At 40.9% G+C, this 18,746-nt stretch overlaps 1 protein-coding gene across 1 annotated transcript in view; it reads left to right on the top strand.

Annotated features, from left to right (window-relative positions):
• LOC309349232 (uncharacterized protein) overlaps positions 1-11,467 on the top strand; it is a 94,160-nt gene extending 82,693 nt beyond the window's left edge. The window contains exon 3 of the mRNA XM_081874979.1: positions 9,071-11,467. Coding sequence (XP_081731105.1) covers positions 9,071-9,190 — 120 coding nt within the window. The 3' untranslated portion in view covers positions 9,191-11,467. The remainder of the gene's footprint in view (positions 1-9,070) is intronic.
• Positions 11,468-18,746: the final 7,279 nt, after the last annotated feature.

Raw genomic sequence — 18,746 nt, 5'->3', positions numbered from 1 at the left:
GAACTGTGGCGATTCTCAGAGCGGGTCTCTTTCCAGGAGTTACCACTACGATGTGTGCTTAACCGGTGGGTCCTTGAGCAGCGAGTTCAGGTTCCTCAGGCCCCTCATTCCTGTATTTTCTGTGGGGGACCCAAACCTCAATGTGAACCAGACCCCTCCGTCTGCTTCCCAAGATATTCCTGACCAGGTGGGGAAAGAAGAATCAGGGAAACAGGTGAGCAATTAGTAATTATAGTCGAAGAAAGCATATTACATCATAAGTGACTTTTTTTATCTGTTTCTTCACATCATCCTATTTTGGTTCAGTCTTTATGTTGCAGTTTGTAAATTTTAAAATTCATCTTTTATAGCCATTTAATAATATTTGTTCTTGCATTTCTTTTTTAACCCACCTACTCTCTTCACTTGGAGTTATTTTAGTTCCCTTGAACCTCTCTTTGATCTTCTGTTATCCCCCCCCCAGGGCATTATTGTTTTTACTTCTCTGTAGAACAGGGGGTTGGGGACCTTCCAGTCAAGGACCACATTCTTCTCTGGCCAACTCTCCAAGGACGAAGTGGGTAGGACTAATATCCAAATACGTAGGACCAAGTGACCTAGAACCCAATGATTTCTCCATTTCTCTCCTGAACATCAGTCTTATGATCCCACCTTTTCTGAATGCTTACAAGCTTCTCTTAAACTTTAAAAACTCTTGCCTTGTTTACTAGGAAAGTGCAGTAACATCTCTCTCAATCCTAGAACTGTGCCAGGAATTCAGACATTTTTTTTAAAGTGTTCCAGTTCTTCCAAACTGTCAATATCTAACATTTAATTGGTTAGCCTCACTGCATACTTGATATCAAAGAATATACCCAATTTATATCTGTTTAATGAAAAAGCTGACCACATTCAATAACCTGATATGAAAAGGAAAATATTAAATTTAGGTATTAAGATATAAAGGAAGTTTCTAGATTACACCTACTTTTTAACCAGATTAATTTATGAATTAATGCTATGTTTCTGTAATTGATTTAAGCTTCTGCATGTTAATAGCAGTGCTTGGAAAGTTCTACTTTATCCTGTCCAAAAAGGGATTAGTTCTAGTTCCAGTTTGTCCCTTTACAAAATGAATTTGTCCAATTCAAGTCCCAATTCAGTCTCAACATGTTTTCAGCATTCATAATGCCACAAGCTGCTGTTCTTAAGTAAAAGGTTCAGAAGTATATCACACAGGTAATAAGTTGCCTGAAAGACAGAATGTCAAAGGGTGAAGCTTTATCCATAATTGTATTTCCATAAAAGAAAAGGCCTGCCCTGATCAATATTTGTAAGATAGACATACTGTATACTAAAGGTGCTAGCCATAATTTGCTTTATTCCCATTGCTGTACCTCTCACTGCAGGCTGTTCCTGTTGAAAGAAAGCAAAGATTCAGAGAATGCCTCCCGATTCCTTCCTTCTGATTGCATAGCAACGTAACAAAGTGACCTTAGCAATTGCAACACCTCCATATCTGCCTAATAAACCCTAGAACATTCCCTCAACATTTTGCTTTATAGATGACTAAGTTACTGACTTCTTCTTTAAAAAACAAAACAAAAAACAAAGTAGCAGTCTAAGACTCAGGACTTTAAGCAGCTCTGCTCCAACTCCAGACACCTTGTTAATGACACAATCAAGGGTGTGAAAATCTCACCCAAATCACCCATGAACACCTTGTGCTTCATGCAGAGCCAACATACAGCTCTAGTGGTTAGTCATTCTCTCTTAATTTCTAAAGTAGTTTTTTGTGGGGTAGGGTTCCAGTCTCATATACCTCTAGAATGTTTGAATCTAGATAGCACATGAAGGGGTTAAACCATAGAGTAAGCTGTCCTGCCAGGCTTTGCCTACGTCATCACTGCTCACCTTGAGAGGAAATGGGTCAATAAGCCTTTGTTGTAAGGAGGTCATTCTACCCTCATGGCTTTAACCAGCCTTTTTTGTTTCATACCAGAACAGAGGCTCAAACTAGTGTTTGTGTCTATCAATATTTAGAAACTTTTACCTTTTATAGCTAAGCAAAGTTTTAACTGATTGTGCATCTTTTCTGGCTGCTGTATGGAAAAACACATGAATCTGACCTCTGAAGAGTTTTGCTAGTAAACCATGTTATGGCTTGCAAAACATGTGGTTGATATGCTAGGGAAATGGGATACAGTGAAAAGAACTTTGAAAACTTGGCATTTGGGGACTTACTTGAAGGGCACATTTTAAGGTTTACCTTAAATTTCCATGTTTTTCTCTGCTGCTTGTTGTGTGATGTTAAATCTCTGCTGAGGTTTCTCTCACCAAAGAGTGCTTGCCCAAAGCTGGGGTCTTGGCTTCTAGGATTCCAACATTTTTAAAGGATCTTTAGCTGCTTCTGAAAAGCAGATGTGATACAGGCATTTTCCTGGGCAACCTCCCCCAGAATGCTTTACTCTGCAGAAGGACCCAACCCCTTCTGAGAGCAAAATAAAGTCGAAGTAGAAGCCTTTAGCTTCCTGTACAATGAAGTTGGGGTCACTTTGACACCTGCACCATAACAATTTTAAATTCAATTGAAAGCTCTCCCAAGACAATGGTGGTAATCCATGGAGGCTCATTCTGACCATTACCAATGGCTCCCAGGTGGTCTTTTTGGAGAACCAGTGCTATGATGTGTTTAGAACAGCACACTGCAGCATAATGCCCCCTTTTCTGATAATATCTGACTGTCTTCTGACTTGCCACACTAAGGGCAGTCTTTGGGTTACCTGCTGTATTCCTTCCCTTTGCCAGTTTAACATCACATGAGTTAGTTTGTAGTGTCTAGGTCTGCAACCTCCTGCTGACTCCCAAGTTTTCTTTCTTTGACCATCCTGCTTGCGAGAGTGGAATTAGACCGGCTCAAAAAATACTTTGCAATGAGGTAGAAAGTGGTTCTCTAGCTCTTCTTTGTCTGTTTTAAAACAGTTTCATCTGGACATTTGTGAGTCTCCTTGGGAGGATTATATTCCCTACTGCTGGCTCCATAGTGCACAAAAGAGTGTTTACTTGTTGTTCCTGTGTCCAGATGTCTGGGAGAACCTTTGGAATCTGCTTATCTAAAGTGGCCAGCCTTCAGAGTGCTGGAAATCAAATTATTTGTGCAATGTGGAAATCAACCAGGGATGGAGTAGCCCTGTTCAGAGGGGTCATAGATGGCTTGGACTCACCTTTATGGGTCATTGTAGACTCTCTTAGTTCCAGGTCTCGCCTCTCCCTCTGTTTTCTTTTCTCCTTTTCTGGAGTGATACCCCGTCAGTAGCTGTACCAGCAGAGCCTTCCTGCAGGTACTCTCAGTTTCCAGGCCTCTCTTTTGCCTGTTATTTTGAGAGATAAACACTGTGGCTGCAGTAGGTGGGCCTCCTAGTATTCTCTGAGTGTTAACCTGTGACTACCTTTCTGTTTTGTGAGAATGTCAGAACACTGCAGGGAATATAGAAAGTCTCCATTCTGACACCATGTGGGATTAACACAGCGCCAGGTAACTTAAATTTGACTAAACATGCCAGCCTCCATTATTGGCAATTGTTTGTATTTTTCAGATATTGTCTCATTAATGTGTGAAATGTATCCAGAGGTTAGTTTACATTATCTGGCTTTAGTTGAGTGATGGCCTGAGCTGTGTGCAAAATTCCATGTTCATATAATGAATTTGTATACACATTCCATACCTTCCAGTTAATATGGGGTCAATGTTATTTATTCACCTTCACAAACAGGCTCACATTAACGGCAAACCCCAAGATCTGCATCCATATCTTTCTCTATAAGGAACTTCATATAGATATTAATAGTAAGGGGTGGGGACCAGTTAACTGACAAAGATTGCAGTTATATGTATTTCAAACACAAGATGGTGCCATTGCACAGCACATATTCTTAAAGAAAAGATTAATGTTTGGAAAGCATAGACAAGGGCAAAACAATCTGGAAGCAAAAGAGATACAGCTCTTCATTGCAAAAAAATCAGGAGGAGGGAGACAGCAGTATGCATTTTCAGGAATAAATACAGCAAAGGGATACAGCTAAGTACAACAACATATTTTTCTGTTGTTCAATCTGTCTTGAGTGAGTGAATCTGGAACAATGGAAATGAATAACTGGAACAGGCAAGTGACTTTTTTCTTTCTGTCTCTCTGCATGTATGGGGCAATATGCAATTCCATCCAATATTCAGTGCCAGAGGAAAGGAAAACAGGGTCTCTGGTGGCTAATGTGCTGAAAGATTTGAAAGTGGATGTAAAGAACCTTTCTGCTCGGAGAGCCCGGCTGGTTTCTAAGAGCACCAAGCAGTATTTCCAGCTGGATCCCCATTCTGGGGATTTGATATTAAAGGATAGAATAGATCGAGAGGCTCTCTGTGGTCAGAATGACCATTGTGTTCTGCTCTCTGAAATTGTGCTAGAAGATCCATTGAAGCTATATAGAATTGAAGTTCAAATAGAGGATGTGAATGATAATTCCCCCAAATTCTCGAAAGATCAATTTATTTTTGAAATACCTGAGCAAACTCACATAAATACAGTATTCCCTTTGGAGATAGCTCAAGATTCAGACAAAGGAGAAAATACTGTTCAGAATTACACACTTAGTCCTAATAAATATTTTAGGTTGAATGTGCAGAGTCACAGTGATGGTACTAAATATGCAGACCTAGTATTGGAGAAACCATTAGACCGTGAGGTGGAATCACAGTTTTTCCTAATCCTGTCAGCTGCTGATGGAGGAATACCCCGCAAAACTGGAACAGCACAAATCATCATAGATGTTCTGGACACCAATGATAATGCTCCTCTATTTAATAAATCTGTGTACCAGGAAAAACTGATGGAAAACAGCCCATTGGAAACATTAGTCACAAGAGTTGAAGCCAGAGACAAGGATATTGGTTCCAATGCTCACATCACTTACTCATTCAGCCAAGTGCCAGAAAATGTGCTGAGATCGTTCAGGTTAAATAAAAAGACAGGGGAACTTACAATCTCAGGTATAATTGATTATGAAGAAAGACCAAAATATGAGATGAATATCAGAGCTACAGACGGAGGGGGCCTTTCTGCTTACTGTAAAGTCATTGTAGAGATTGAGGATGAGAATGACAATGCTCCAGAGATTACCATCACATCCATCACCAGTCCCTTACCTGAGGACTCTCCCCCAGAGACAGTGGTGGCCCTCTTCAGTGTCACAGATGTGGACTCTGGAGACAGTGGCAGAACTGCCTGCGCCACTGAAGTAAATCTGCCATTTGTACTAAAACCGACGGAGAACAACTATTACCAGCTGGTAACCCAACAACCACTGGACAGAGAAAAAGCCTCTGAGTATAACATCACCATCACAGCCACAGACAGAGGCTCTCCCAGACTCACTTCCACAATAATACTTCATGTGCAAATCTCAGATGTCAATGACAACCCTCCAGTGTTTGAAAAGCCATTCTATGAAATGCAGTTAAGAGAAAACAATATTCCTGGTCTTCTGATCAATTCGGTCCATGCTGTTGATCTGGACACAGCGCAGAACGCCAAAGTGACCTACTCGCTTTTGCCTGGGAAGGTCAATGATGGCCCCACATCCTCTTACATCTCCATCAACTCTGAAACGGGGAACCTGTATGCCATCCGGTCTCTGGATTATGAGGAAGTACAAGATTTCCAGGTGACGGTGAGGGCTGTGGATTCAGGTTCCCCTCCACTGAGCTCAGAAGTTCCCATCCGCGTTGAGGTCGTGGATGAAAATGACAATGCCCCCTTCATCCTCTACCCTCTCCAGAATGGCACTTCCCCCTCAAATGACCTGGTTCCCCGAGGGGCAGAGACTGGCTACCTGGTCACCAAGGTGGTGGCTGTGGACAGGGATTCTGCGCAGAACTCTTGGCTTTCCTACCAGCTGCTGAAGGCCACAGAGCCGGGTCTGTTCACGGTGGGGGCCCAGAATGGAGAAGTGACCACCCTGAGGCCGGTCAGCAACCGAGACAGCTTCAAGCAGAATCTGATTGTGGTGGTCCGAGACAACGGCCATCCTCCCCAGTCCACCTCTGCCACCCTCAGAATCCTTCTAGTGGACGGCTTCTCTGACCCTTATCTGAAAAGTGTGGCTCTCCCAAAGGAGGAAACCGTGGAGGAGGAAGACCCCAGCCTGACGATGTATCTGATCATCTGCTTGGCTGCCATCTCAAGCATCTTTCTCATTTCTGTGGTGGCGTTTGTTGTAATCAAGTTGCAGAAACGTGAAAAGTTCATAGGAACCTACAACTCCACAGCCAATTTCCCAGAGGGACCTGATTCCCAGGAGAACTCTGCGGATTCTGGTGCTGGATCTCTATCCCAGGCTTACAACTATGAGGTGTGCTTAGCTGGTGGGTCTCTGAACAGCGAGTTCCGGTTTCTCAGGCCCCTGTTTCCTGTTTTCTCTGTGGAGCCTCCTAACACTCAGGTGAATCCAAGGAGGTCCAATGATTCTGACGGAGTCCCAAGTCATGCGGTTGAAAGTCAACATGGGGTTCAGGTGAGAACACTGTTGGGAATTTGTTTTCTAATATTTAATTTTTAAGGATGGGATTCAACAAAGTGCTAAGTGAGGTATGCTTGTGTGGAATGAGGTTCACTCACACAATGAATGAATGAATGAATCTTCATTTGCGTCAGCCATCGGCCATCGCAATAAAACAATACGATACAGTGGTACCTCGGGTTACTAACACTTCAGGTTACAAACACCTCAGGTTACAAACTCCGCTAACCCAGAAGTAGTACCTCAGGTTCTGAACTTTGCCCCAGGATGAGAACGGAAACCATGCGCCGGCGGCATGACGGCAGCAGGAGGCCCCATTAGCGAAAGCGCGCTTCAGGTTAAGAACTGTTTCGGGTTAAGAACGGACCTCCTGAACGAATTTAGTTCGTAACATGAGGTACCACTGTATACAAAGAATAGAAATGAAAAGTCAATTATATAAAATACATTTTAGGGGTTTGGATCAATAGTCAAAACACTCACACAATATACTTCCCTCCTTTTGTTGCACCGCACATTCCCCAAACTTTCAGACCAGATTTAATATTACATACATGGGAAAGACAAAAACCAGTTTACATGTCATTTGTGGAAATGGATTGCAGTATTTCTTTGCAGATTCTTCAAATATAATGTCTTTCCATTGACTACCAAACTTCATTAATCACATTTACCCAGAAATTCATTCTTTCCACTTCTGAAAATAACTCTGAGTTAGGGTATTTTACCTAAGGGAAGCCTTTTTGAAATGAGAGAATGCTTTAAGTTGGAGGCTTAATTTGCAAATCACTTGGGCTTTTGCTATATATGGCTTAAATAGGGTAGTAAATTGAGAATCCTATATATTCATCACTACATAGTAAATATTATTTCAGAGAAATGTAAGACAGATTGTGAATTAATGAAACTGGAATACATTATTGGCAATGAGACTTTTTTATGAATATATTCTGAATGCTCTGTGTAAATGATGTTCTTGCTAAAGGGGAGGAGAATATACGGTGAGTGGAAGAATGATAATTATGGGAGGTTATTGAAGATATGTCATTCCTCGATGTGAATATGGGGATTAGAACAATACAATAAATCTTCCGGAAGGAAGTCCCAATTTCCAACAGCACCATGGAAGACTAAAATTGGCTGAACAGAAACCGGGTAAGAGAACCATTTGGGAAACAAAAGATATATATTTTTTTAAAATGGTGAGAGTTATGAAGCTAAAAACTCATTATTAAAGTATGGTGTAAGACTCAAAAGAATCATGAAGGCAATTATGAGGAGTCATTCGTTTGGTGCTAAGGTGCGCAGTAACTAGAGCAGTAACTTCACATCTTTCATTCAGCCACTTAAACTCAGTGAGTGATATTGGATAAAGTAGAGGCGTATAATTTATAGAGATAGAATGAAAGTTGAAACTTCATCTAGATAACAAGGAAGTACTGTTGGCCAGGTAATCATATGATCCAAAATCATAACTTGTTTGGGATGGCATTGTGCTCCTCCCTCTTAGGAGGAGGCTCCTGGATCTCCAAGTGGCAGTCTGAGCAGGAGAACCTCTTCATTAACTCTGACCAGTGTGCCAGCCGTGCCCTTTCTGGCAACAGTGACCCACACCAAAGTAATATACACATTAGACTGCTATAATGTGAATTAAGTTGGGACTGTCTTTGCAGAGCACTTGAAAACTTCAGTTGGCCCATAGAAAGCTGCCTTATACCAAGCCAGACCATTGGTCCCTCCAGCCCAGCATTGCAAACACTTTTTAGGGTTTCAGGGAGGAATCATTCCCTTCCATAGCGGTCAAAATATGGCTGATAAAATATGTTGAACATTGCTTGCATGCCTTAAGGGTTGTGTCCTCCCGTGCATATTTGCCTGCACATCTAGGTCAACTGCTATGCTCCATTTTCCTCCACCATCTAAGCCAAACCTTGGCTTAGCTGTAGATGTTTTTTGTGGTGATTGTTGGTAAGTAATTGTGGCAAAAGTCTCTTAGCTGGTGTATTTATTTTGAGCTGGGCGGCTTTCCTGATTTTGGATTTTATTCTTGTTTTATTGAAAATGTTGTGAGCTGCCTCATAGAGAAGTAGGGTACAGATTGTGTAAACAAGCTAACAACTATTTGTGTCACTCTAATGAAGGAAAGAAGGCTTGGGAATGGAGGTTAGTAGCAAACGTTAATGCTACAAAGCTGCTGCTGGACAAAAGGTATAGTTGTTTTTGGTATAATGAGTTCCCTGCTATGATCTCAGGCATTGTATTGAGTTCGTTCAAGCTGAAAAGAAATGAGATTGTCACCAAACTCATAGTACTACCATCCTTAGCAGTAGAACGTTGTTGTATCTCACAGTCACAGTTCATATTTTGGGTTTTCAGAAAACGTTTGCTATGTCCCTGTCTGGTAAGCATGACATTTCATTACACTCTTCTTACTGCAGCTTAATGCCTTGGCAGCATTTATCTAATGAAAACCACATCAGCTTTCAGAAAATTACAATGCACTTTTTTATGTCCTTTGCAGGCCAGAGCATCTCTCTCTGAAGACGCTGCTCCCAGATCTGGAGCCCCGGGTTGCATTGTTAATCAGGCAACTGGGGCAAATATAAACTGTGGTCAAAATGACTGGCTTACCTATCAATAGAAGAGGATGACCAACTCCATCCATCTTTCTTTCTCTGAAGACAAATAACCAAATGATCAAGTCTCATGCAAGAAACTTGACCCCTGGCCTAAAAAAAAATGGGTCCTCTGCCTAAAGGAGAAAGATACCAGGAAACTCTCTTGTGCAAGCAAATAGAAAAGAACAGAAATGCTCTTGTGCTGTTCTCATTCATTTCGATGGAGCTTATGTAGGAGAATGTGTAGCTGGATTGTCCACATACATTGACCTAGTAGACAATTATATTTATGCTTTGTAGGATTTTACAATAGCCCACTGCTCTTTTGATCTAGCTGGTTAAAGAAATGTAGGTGACTTTATTGCATGCTCATTGTTGTAATTATTCCTTAGTTTATTTTTATGCTAGCTTTGCTGCTTTCCTTTAAATATTTTCAATGGTTATAGCAATTTCTCAGAAATTCTGTTTGCTGGTTGTAGTGCAGCTGTTAGTAGTATCCAGTAGCTTCATTTGAAGACCTAGCGAGGCAAATGAATGAATATAATCAGTAAGGGGGAGAAGTCTGGACATAGTCCACTGGGACATTGAAAGGAATGGGAGCTTTGTAAGAGAATATTTCTCCCATTTATTTCAGTGAAGCTTGCACATAGGACTTCCATTTCTCAGTGAATTTACACTTTATTTTCTAGTCATAGTTACACTGTGTGTGCACTTTCCTGTCTAAAGGCTCAATTCTACCGTTTCCTGTAGTTATATTTGTGTTAGCAACTTCTCTTTCATTGGCCTAGTTTGCACATAACACTGAACTAAATCTAGATGCTCACTTGATTATTGTATCACAGAGCAGTTAAAAGCACAAGCGAGAGCAGTCAAGCCTAGAGAACAGTTTGAATTTTTTGCCACTTGCAGCTCTGTAGCTTTTGGAGGAGGTCTGGGCTGACATGTAGCGCTTACATTGTGGTTAATACTAAGATATATAAACCAGCTACAAATTTTGGTTAATGAACCATAGTTAAACTGTTGAGCTGGGTTCACACATAACAGTCAGCTGCAGTTTAATGAACCATAAATTAATAAACCATAGCTTAGTGTTATGTGCAAACCAGGCTGTCGAGTCCACATACACACACTGCAAGTGTGCATACACATACATGTGCACATGTTTTCTCTGAAATTTAACTATTCCTGTTTTCCTACAATTGACCCACAATCTGCGGCCAGTGTTAAAAATTGAGATATGAAAGCTAGGAGCTAAAAGGAACCTTAAACCTAGGTTATGGGTGCAACAATGAAATGTCTAGGTGTGCTTTTTTATAGGAAGAATACAAAACTGAAAATGAACTGCAGATAAAATATTATGTTCATTTTTCACATGGTCTAGTCCTTCCCCTGCCCAACCCCCTAATATTCTTAAGATAGTTTCTTCTCCAGTCTTCAGAGAGTAGCTGGAAGTAGGGAGACAGAAAAAAGGTCATCTTTTCCTTCCACTCTGCAGTTTTAATCTGAAATCTTAGTCACAGAAGTGCGCCCAGAGCTCTGAAACTGCTCGCGCTAATGAAATTCCCTGCCGCAAAATGTGCCTAGAAAAATGGGAGTTTTGAACACTGCGGCTGATGCTGAGAAAATGTTTGCAAGCTAATCAATACTTCTTTCCAGCAATGGGATAATGAAGCATACTGTATTTGAAAAGAACAATGTAAACTATGCTAAATCACATTATTTAAAGCTGGCCTTTAATGTTGGTTTATTTATGGTGTTTGGAACTACTCCGGTGGTAACTAGATGGACTTAACACCAAATTGATTCCAATCTCCATTCTCTACAGTGACAAGGACAATTTAGTGTTAAACCCAGCTGTCAGCCTATGATAAACTGCTACTGTAAACACTCTAAAACAGGAATTATAGACTATATTATAGCAGTGTGGTTTCACAGTTATGTGGTTATGTAGTTGTGCAGTTTGGAATAGAATTTTCAGTAAACCTTTGTGTTTTGGGAATTGTATTATATTCTTACAATGACAAAAATTCACAATAGTGAAGCATTTTTAAGTCTGTGGATGAAAGGAAGTGGCAAGTAGTCTTATAGTGAAACAGGATAGGAAAGAGTGCAATTTATATACAACTGGAATCAGCAGGGAAACAGATATAGAATGCACATATTTCTTTTATGCACTGTCAATGTCATCTTTTCGTTATGAGAGGATGAAAAAGATGCTGTGTACTTTTACATATTGTTTGCTAGATTTGAATATCATTTTTGTATGTTCATAAAATAATAAAATCACTTTCTAAAATCTATGGATGGAAATGCTTTGTGAAACAGGATCCCTGGGGTGGGGCAGAAAGCATCAGCACGGCAGATGCCAAGGCCACAAACCATAGCCTGCTTTACAGACCAGGCATGGGCCAGAGGGAAGAAATTCTCCCTGATCTGCTTTACCAACCTATTGTAGTTGTAATAATTTAGAGTCATTTCCTTACAATAAACATTGGGATGGGAGTTTAGAGGACACCTGGAGAATGAAGGCATTCTGTCAATTTCCCTCAGCTTGACTATATTATTCACTACTTGTATTACTAACTGTTGGGATACTTTATAGCTTACCCTGCTGCCTATACACACATACATACACTTTAAATAAAAAGCACAAAATTACAAGTGCACAGAGTAAGATAAGACACAAAAAAGAAGGAAGTGAAAAGCCTTCAAACATTTGAAGACAGATATCATGTCCTCTTAATCTTCTCTTCTCCAGATTATATATACCTACCTCCTTCAAACTTTCACCATATAACTTGGTCTTCAAACAATCCAACATAAGAAGACAACAACAAAGTCACAGTTAAGTCCTTGGAACATTTCCCAGATTGCTACCAAGTGTAGTGACAAGAGGTTATTCCCACAAGGCCGTCCCTTATCAGTCTCCTAATTTCCTGGGGTTTCCCTGATGCCTTTTAAGGTAATGTAACATAGCTTCTAAGTGTGAGGGTGTTAAAATAAGCTGAGACCACATTGGTTATGAAACAAATAAAGTGTTTAGAAAGACGGAAAAAAATATGGAGTTTTAAAAGAAAGATGTGTAATGCAAAAATTACTGAAAACCACCCCCCTTGGAGCAAAATAGCAAAATAAAGCCAATTAAAGCACCATCTACTTTCCTGGGACTAAGCAGTCATTCAACTCACCAGACTCTCAGGAGAATCTTACTCCTAAGTAGCAGCCTTCTGTTTGCCTATCTCCCAGGCTTACAAAGATTTTCCTTTATTATGTTGGATTCCACACTGAACTAAAGAACCTCCACAATGGCTCCCCTTGTCAACCACAGGTTAAGAGATGTGCCAATTCTTACATAAACAATGAGGTATTCACTACCTTAATATTTAAGCCTTAGGATATTTGCTGGGTTTCCAAGTTAATTCCATAATCCCCTCCAATGAAGAGACAGGTAAAAATACACATTCCCAAACAAATAAAATATGCAGCAGCCCATATAAGTAAGGATCAAGCAATCAGTTTCGGAAAGCAAAGTTTATTTCATTTTCTGGTTTGACATGTGAATTCTTTGTTTAAAGCCATTTTCCAGACACACCTATGAGTTTAGGAATATACCCTCCAGAGTCCACCATTTGTGTTCTGCTTCCAAGTATGTAGCCACTAGTAGGAGTATTAGATCTTTAAACCACACATCTTGATTAGGACTATCAGAAAAGTTTAACACAGCTAAAACTGGTGCCATCTTCAAAGGTTAACCTGTGCTAAGAATAATCTCTGAAAATACACTTGACGAAAAGATTTGTTCCACTGGACAGTGCCATCACATATGAAGGTAAGTCCCAAGTTCACCACATAATCTCCTTCAATGTGAGCTTGCTGTATTAGTGATTCTGAAAAGTTTCATGGGAGTAAGACACCATTTAGGTATCAGTTTTAAAGAATTTCTCATATATGGACTGACAAGGAGCAAAAAGGTTTTTTTCACCCACAATTTCATCTTCTGTGGCTGCAATGTCTAGTTCACATAGTCTTGGTTCCCAACAAAAACATCATATTTCCCACAAAACCTCAGGTTGCCTGGGCTGCTATCCCCAGATCTAACAGGAAGTGCATTAATTGATTATATTGAAACCAGTTTTTAGTGCACTTCTGGGATCTGTTTCTCCTTGATAGGTAAGTTGTTTACACAGAAATAGTAAAGGCAAAGGGATTTAGCTGTAATAAGTTCCAGATATTGAGAGCCACCTGCAGGGACGGGTTAGAAAGTGTATCTGAAGAAGTGTGCATGCACACGAAAGCTCATACCAAGAACTGACTTAGTTGGTCTTTAAGGTGCTACTGGAAGGAATTTGTTTTGTTTGGGTTAGAAAGTTGTAAGGAAATTGGTTCTCTTGGGAGAAATGGAATTGCTCTGTAAGATGGGTGCAATAACACTATCCCGACACAAGGTTTGCCATCTTCATTATTGATTAAGGAACATAAATGTCTAATCTGAACTGCATCAAAGTAAGGGCTGTAAATTTGGAATCTACAGAATCTGATTGTTGACTCTGGGCTTTTTACCCCCATGCATATATTTACTTGGCCAGATCTTAAATTGTTTGGGAGAGATCGAGGTTGGCAACTTCTGGAACAGGTACAGGAATTTTGACAATAACATTATTCTAACAATTGCTAGGTGTCCAAGTCGATATAAATTCTATTTTGTCCAACTCCTGAGCTCCTATTGCATTTGATTCAACAAAGGGCTTAACTAGTCTTCTTTAAATATGATATCACCTTTTTCGGGGCTACACAAATCCTGATATGCCAGATTTGCCAAGAAATGTTTGGGTATTTCCGACTTTTATCAGGATTTGAACTGTGCCCCAAGAAGGTTAAATATCAACCCGGTATTCTTCCCTTGTTTGGGGGGAAACTAAGATTCGTTTTCTTTCTTTTATTTGAATGTATTATTCATTTATTTCATTTGTATCCCACTTTCCTCCAAGGAGTGCAAGGAGCTCATACATAGTTCTCTTCCTTCCTATCTTGCCTTCACAACAACCCTGTAAGGTAGGGTAGGCTGACAGGCTGTGAATGGCCAAGGTCACACAGTGAGCTTCAAGGCCAAGTCGGGATTTGAACCTGCCTCTCCCAGGTCCTAGTCTGACACTCTAACCACTGCACCACACTGGCTCTCAGAGAACAAATAGTAAACATTGGCAAGGTTAGGGTTAGGGCAATCCTATACATAAAAACCTGGTGTGAAGTTAAGCTGGGGTAAAATATGCCAGAGCCAAACTCCATTCTGAAGCATGTCTAAGCCTGGCGGAGGGAAAACAAGCCTTGAAAATGGGTTTTTGGGTTACATCACCCTCGTTGCCAACCTACTTTGCTAACCTGGGTTATCTGACCATTCTCAATGAGCTTAGGATCCAGCATAAGTCCTCCCTGGCTCCTCCCCCACTATGTCTACTTTTGAGGACTTAAACCAGCTTAAGATCTGTCTGGCTTGGCTCAGCTGCCTGGGTCCCAGCTGGTATCCAAACAAACCCCTGTGTTGCAAAGAGAACGCCAACAATGTCTAGGCAACATGATGACCATATACATACGTAATAGACGATCTCTATAGAATTCCTTCAAATCATAAAAAGTTCAAAATGAAATCTTTAGTCTCAAAGTCTCTGAAAATCTTTAAATAAAGCGAGGTACCAAACTTTGTATGGTGGAAGACAAGCTGTGAAGCTTTGTGTATTCATCAATGATGTCCAATAAAAAGGTAAAGTGACCCATGACCATTAGGTCCAATCGTGGCCGACTCTGGGGTTGCGGCGCTCATCTCGCTTTATTGGCCGAGGGAGCCGGCGTACAACTTCCAGGTCATGTGACCAGCATGACTAAGCCACTTTTGGTGAACCGGAGCAGCGCACGGAAACACTGTTTACCTTCCCACAGGAGTGGTACCTATTTATCTACTTGGACTTTGACGTGCTTTCGAACTGCTAGGTTGGCAGGAGCAGGGACTGAGCAACGGGAGCTCACCCCGACGTGGGGATTCGAACCGCCGACCTTCTGATCGGCAAGTCCTAGGCTCTGTGGTTTAACCCACAGCGCCACCCACGTCCCTATGATGTCCAATACTGAACAGTAATTCCAGATATTGGCTACTGTTTCATAGAATTCTTCATCAGCATGGTGGGTGGATATAGAATGCTTCATAAACCCACCTTATTTCAAATGAATGTATATAAATAATGTGGAACAGTGCTCATGTAATAATGTAGTCACTGCAGTTATGCATTGTACAACACTTAAAAATTCACTGTTTTACTAAGCATACTCCCTTTCTACAACTGATAATGAAAATAGAAAATTTAAAAAGATTGTTTACATAGTTCAAAATCTGTCCCCTCTCACTTGCTTTCTCATATGCTCAGTGTTTATTTTCAACACTCTGGGGCAAGCTATCTAGATCAGCGGGGTATAAATAAAATAATAATAATAATAATAATAATAATAATAATAATAATAATAATACTGATGAAAAATAGGAACAATAGGGAAACATATTCAGACGGCTAGTCATCTTAGCTTGTTGCAGAAAGAAACAACAGTTTTCTGGCCCAGTTCATCAGATGTAAGAAAACTTGAGCATCATAGGCATGAAATTGGGAGATAGATCAGAACAATTAACATAACAGCATCTTTCCATAGGTTGACTTAAAAATTGTAAAGCAAATTGGTACACATGACTAGTTGCTATTTGATGTTCCTTAGAAATAGACTACTGTATTATCTAAAATTAATTGGTTTTTCCTTGAAGTGTCTCTCCCCCCACACCCCGAAAACACTGAGGAAGGACTAAAACTGGTGTAATTATTCATTGAACCTCTAAGTGTCGCTGTTTGCTCATAAGCCAAAAACTACAAATCCCTGTTCTGCTCTCATTCCTCAAACAATACACAAAGCTCACATTCGCGTTCAGCAAGTCTGGATTTGCAGGAGGAAATATCTAGGGAGCCTTTGGAACCGTTGTAAGGTCCAAACTGGACAATAAGAGCACAACAATCTGACAGTCTACCTGGAAATGGCTGGAAGGATTCTATGCTATCAAAAGAATAGTGTGCTTTGCTTTGTGCTGGCGATGGTCTGGGAGGCAGCTTCTGGGCAAATAAATTATTTGATTCCTGAGGAAATGGAGAGAGGTTCTTTTGTAGGAGATATTGCAAAGGATCTTGGACTGAGCGTAAAGGAGTTATCAAGTGGAGACACCAGGATAATTTCCAGAGGTATGAAGCAATATTTTTCACTTGATTTGAGAAATGGACATTTGTTCATCAAGGAAGTAATTGACAGGGAGCAGATTTGCCACCAGGTAGAAAAATGTCTGTTAAATTTTGAGATTCTTGTGAAGGATAAAGTGAAGTTTTTTATGGCTAAAGTTGAAATAACTGATATTAATGACAACTCACCCAGCTTTCCTGTAGAAGAGTTTGAATTAACAATTGCTGAAAACTTAGGTCTTGGGGCAAGGTTTCTTTTACCAGGGGCTCAGGATCCAGATCTAGGGACGAATTCTCTCCAGAGCTACCATCTCAGTAGCAACAGACACTTTTCCTTGGACGTACAAACTGGAGTTGATGGGATCAAATATGCAGAACTAGTCCTTGAAAAGCTGTTAGATCGAGAAGAACAAAAAGTGCACCAACTAATTCTCACTGCTGCTGACAAAGGAGAACCGGACAGGTCTGGTACGGTGCAAATCCGTGTCACTGTTGCAGATGTAAATGACAATGCTCCAATTTTCAGTAAGTCTCTGTATGAAGCAAATGTTATGGAAAACATGCTTAAAGGGTCACATGTGTTAATTCTGAATGCAACTGACCTTGATGAGGGAATAAACTCAAAGGTAATGTATTCATTCAGAAAAATTTCAGACAAAGCTTCCAAAATATTCCACTTGGATTCCGCAACAGGGCAGATATCAGTCATTGGGAATATTGACTTTGAAGAATCTATAGCACATGAAATGGAGGTCCAAGCACAAGACGGGGCTGGCTTGTCTACTCGTGCTAGAGTAGTCATAAGAGTTATGGATGCAAATGACAATCCACCAGAGATTGCAATTACACCACTTTTCAGCAAGGTTGAAGAAAGTTCTCCTCCAGGAACTGTACTAGGTCTCATAAATATAAATGACAGAGATGATGGGGAAAATGGAGAGGTCTCATGTTCTATACCAGCAGGACTTCCATTTCTGTTGAAGAAAGCGTTTGACAACTATTACAACTTGGAGATTGCAAGTGCCCTTGACAGGGAGAGGGTCTCAGAATATAACATCACAATAATAGCAAGTGACCACGGGATTCCTTCTCTCTCAACAACTGCTTACTTCCCACTAGAAATATTAGATGAAAATGACAACCCACCCACCTTTAAAAATACAGCATTCACTTTTTATCTTGAGGAGAATAACCACAGAAGTGAATTCATTACTATTTTGAAGGCACAAGACTCTGATTGTGAGGAAAATGGCAGAATAATTTACTCTATCATCGAAAGAGATATTGTGCAGCCCAATGCTAAGAAAGTCTACTCAGAAGTGAATTCCAATGAGCTCAATGGGACTTACTCTCAAATAAGTGAGCATGAGACTAAAGTCAGAAATACCTTCCTTCCTACCTACCTCTCAATTAACTCTGAAACTGGAGCAATCTATGCCCTACACTCCTTTGATTATGAAGAGATCAGGGAGATTAAGTTCCTGGTCAAGGCTCAGGATGGAGGTTCTCCACCACTCAGCTCCAATGTCTCAGTGACTCTCTTCATCCTGGACCAGAATGACAATGCTCCCCAAATCCTTTACCCCTCCCCTCCCACCGATGGCTCCACGGGGATAGAGCTGGCCCCTCGCTCCTCTGAGCCAGGCTACCTGGTCACTAAGGTGGTGGCCGTGGATGCGGACTCTGGCCAGAATGCCTGGCTCTCCTACCAGCTGATCAAGGCCACTGAGCCAGGGCTCTTCACTCTGGGGCTCCACACGGGAGAGATCAGGACAGCCCGCTTCTTTCTGGAGAAAGATGCCCTCAAGCAAAGCCTGGTGGTTTTAGTCAAGGACAATGGGCAGCCACCTCTCTCTGCTTCAGCCACTCTGACTGTGGTGCTGGCTGACACCATCCCTGCAATCCTCTCTGACCTGAGCAGCATCTCAGTATCTGAAGACCCACAATCTGATGGTGAGCTCACTTCGTACCTGGTGACTGCAGTAGCTGCTGTCTCCTGCTTGTTCTTCACCTTTCTGCTTTTGTTACTAGCTTTTAGACTTTATAGGTGGAGAAACTCACAATTGTGTGACTCAGGATTTGGAAATTTCAATGGAGTACCTGTTTCACAGTTTGTGGGCATTGATGGTGTCCGGGCTTTTCTTCAGTCTTACTGCCCTGACGGCTCACTAACTACCTGCTCCCAAAACAATAAAATTGTTTTTCCAATTGGAAGTTGTACAGATATTCTCTCATCTCATCCAGCTGCCGATAATTTAGGTCCTTTATTAACTATGGAAGATCCAAGCACTGATAAAGTACGACAAAACTCTGAGCA

The sequence above is a fragment of the Podarcis erhardii genome (assembly GCF_964252035.2).
Source record: "Podarcis erhardii genome assembly, chromosome: 8".
In the NCBI taxonomy this organism is placed as follows: Eukaryota; Metazoa; Chordata; class Lepidosauria; order Squamata; family Lacertidae; genus Podarcis; species Podarcis erhardii.
The sequence above is the reverse complement of the archived record's forward strand: the minus strand, read 5'-3'. Positions and strand labels throughout refer to the sequence as shown.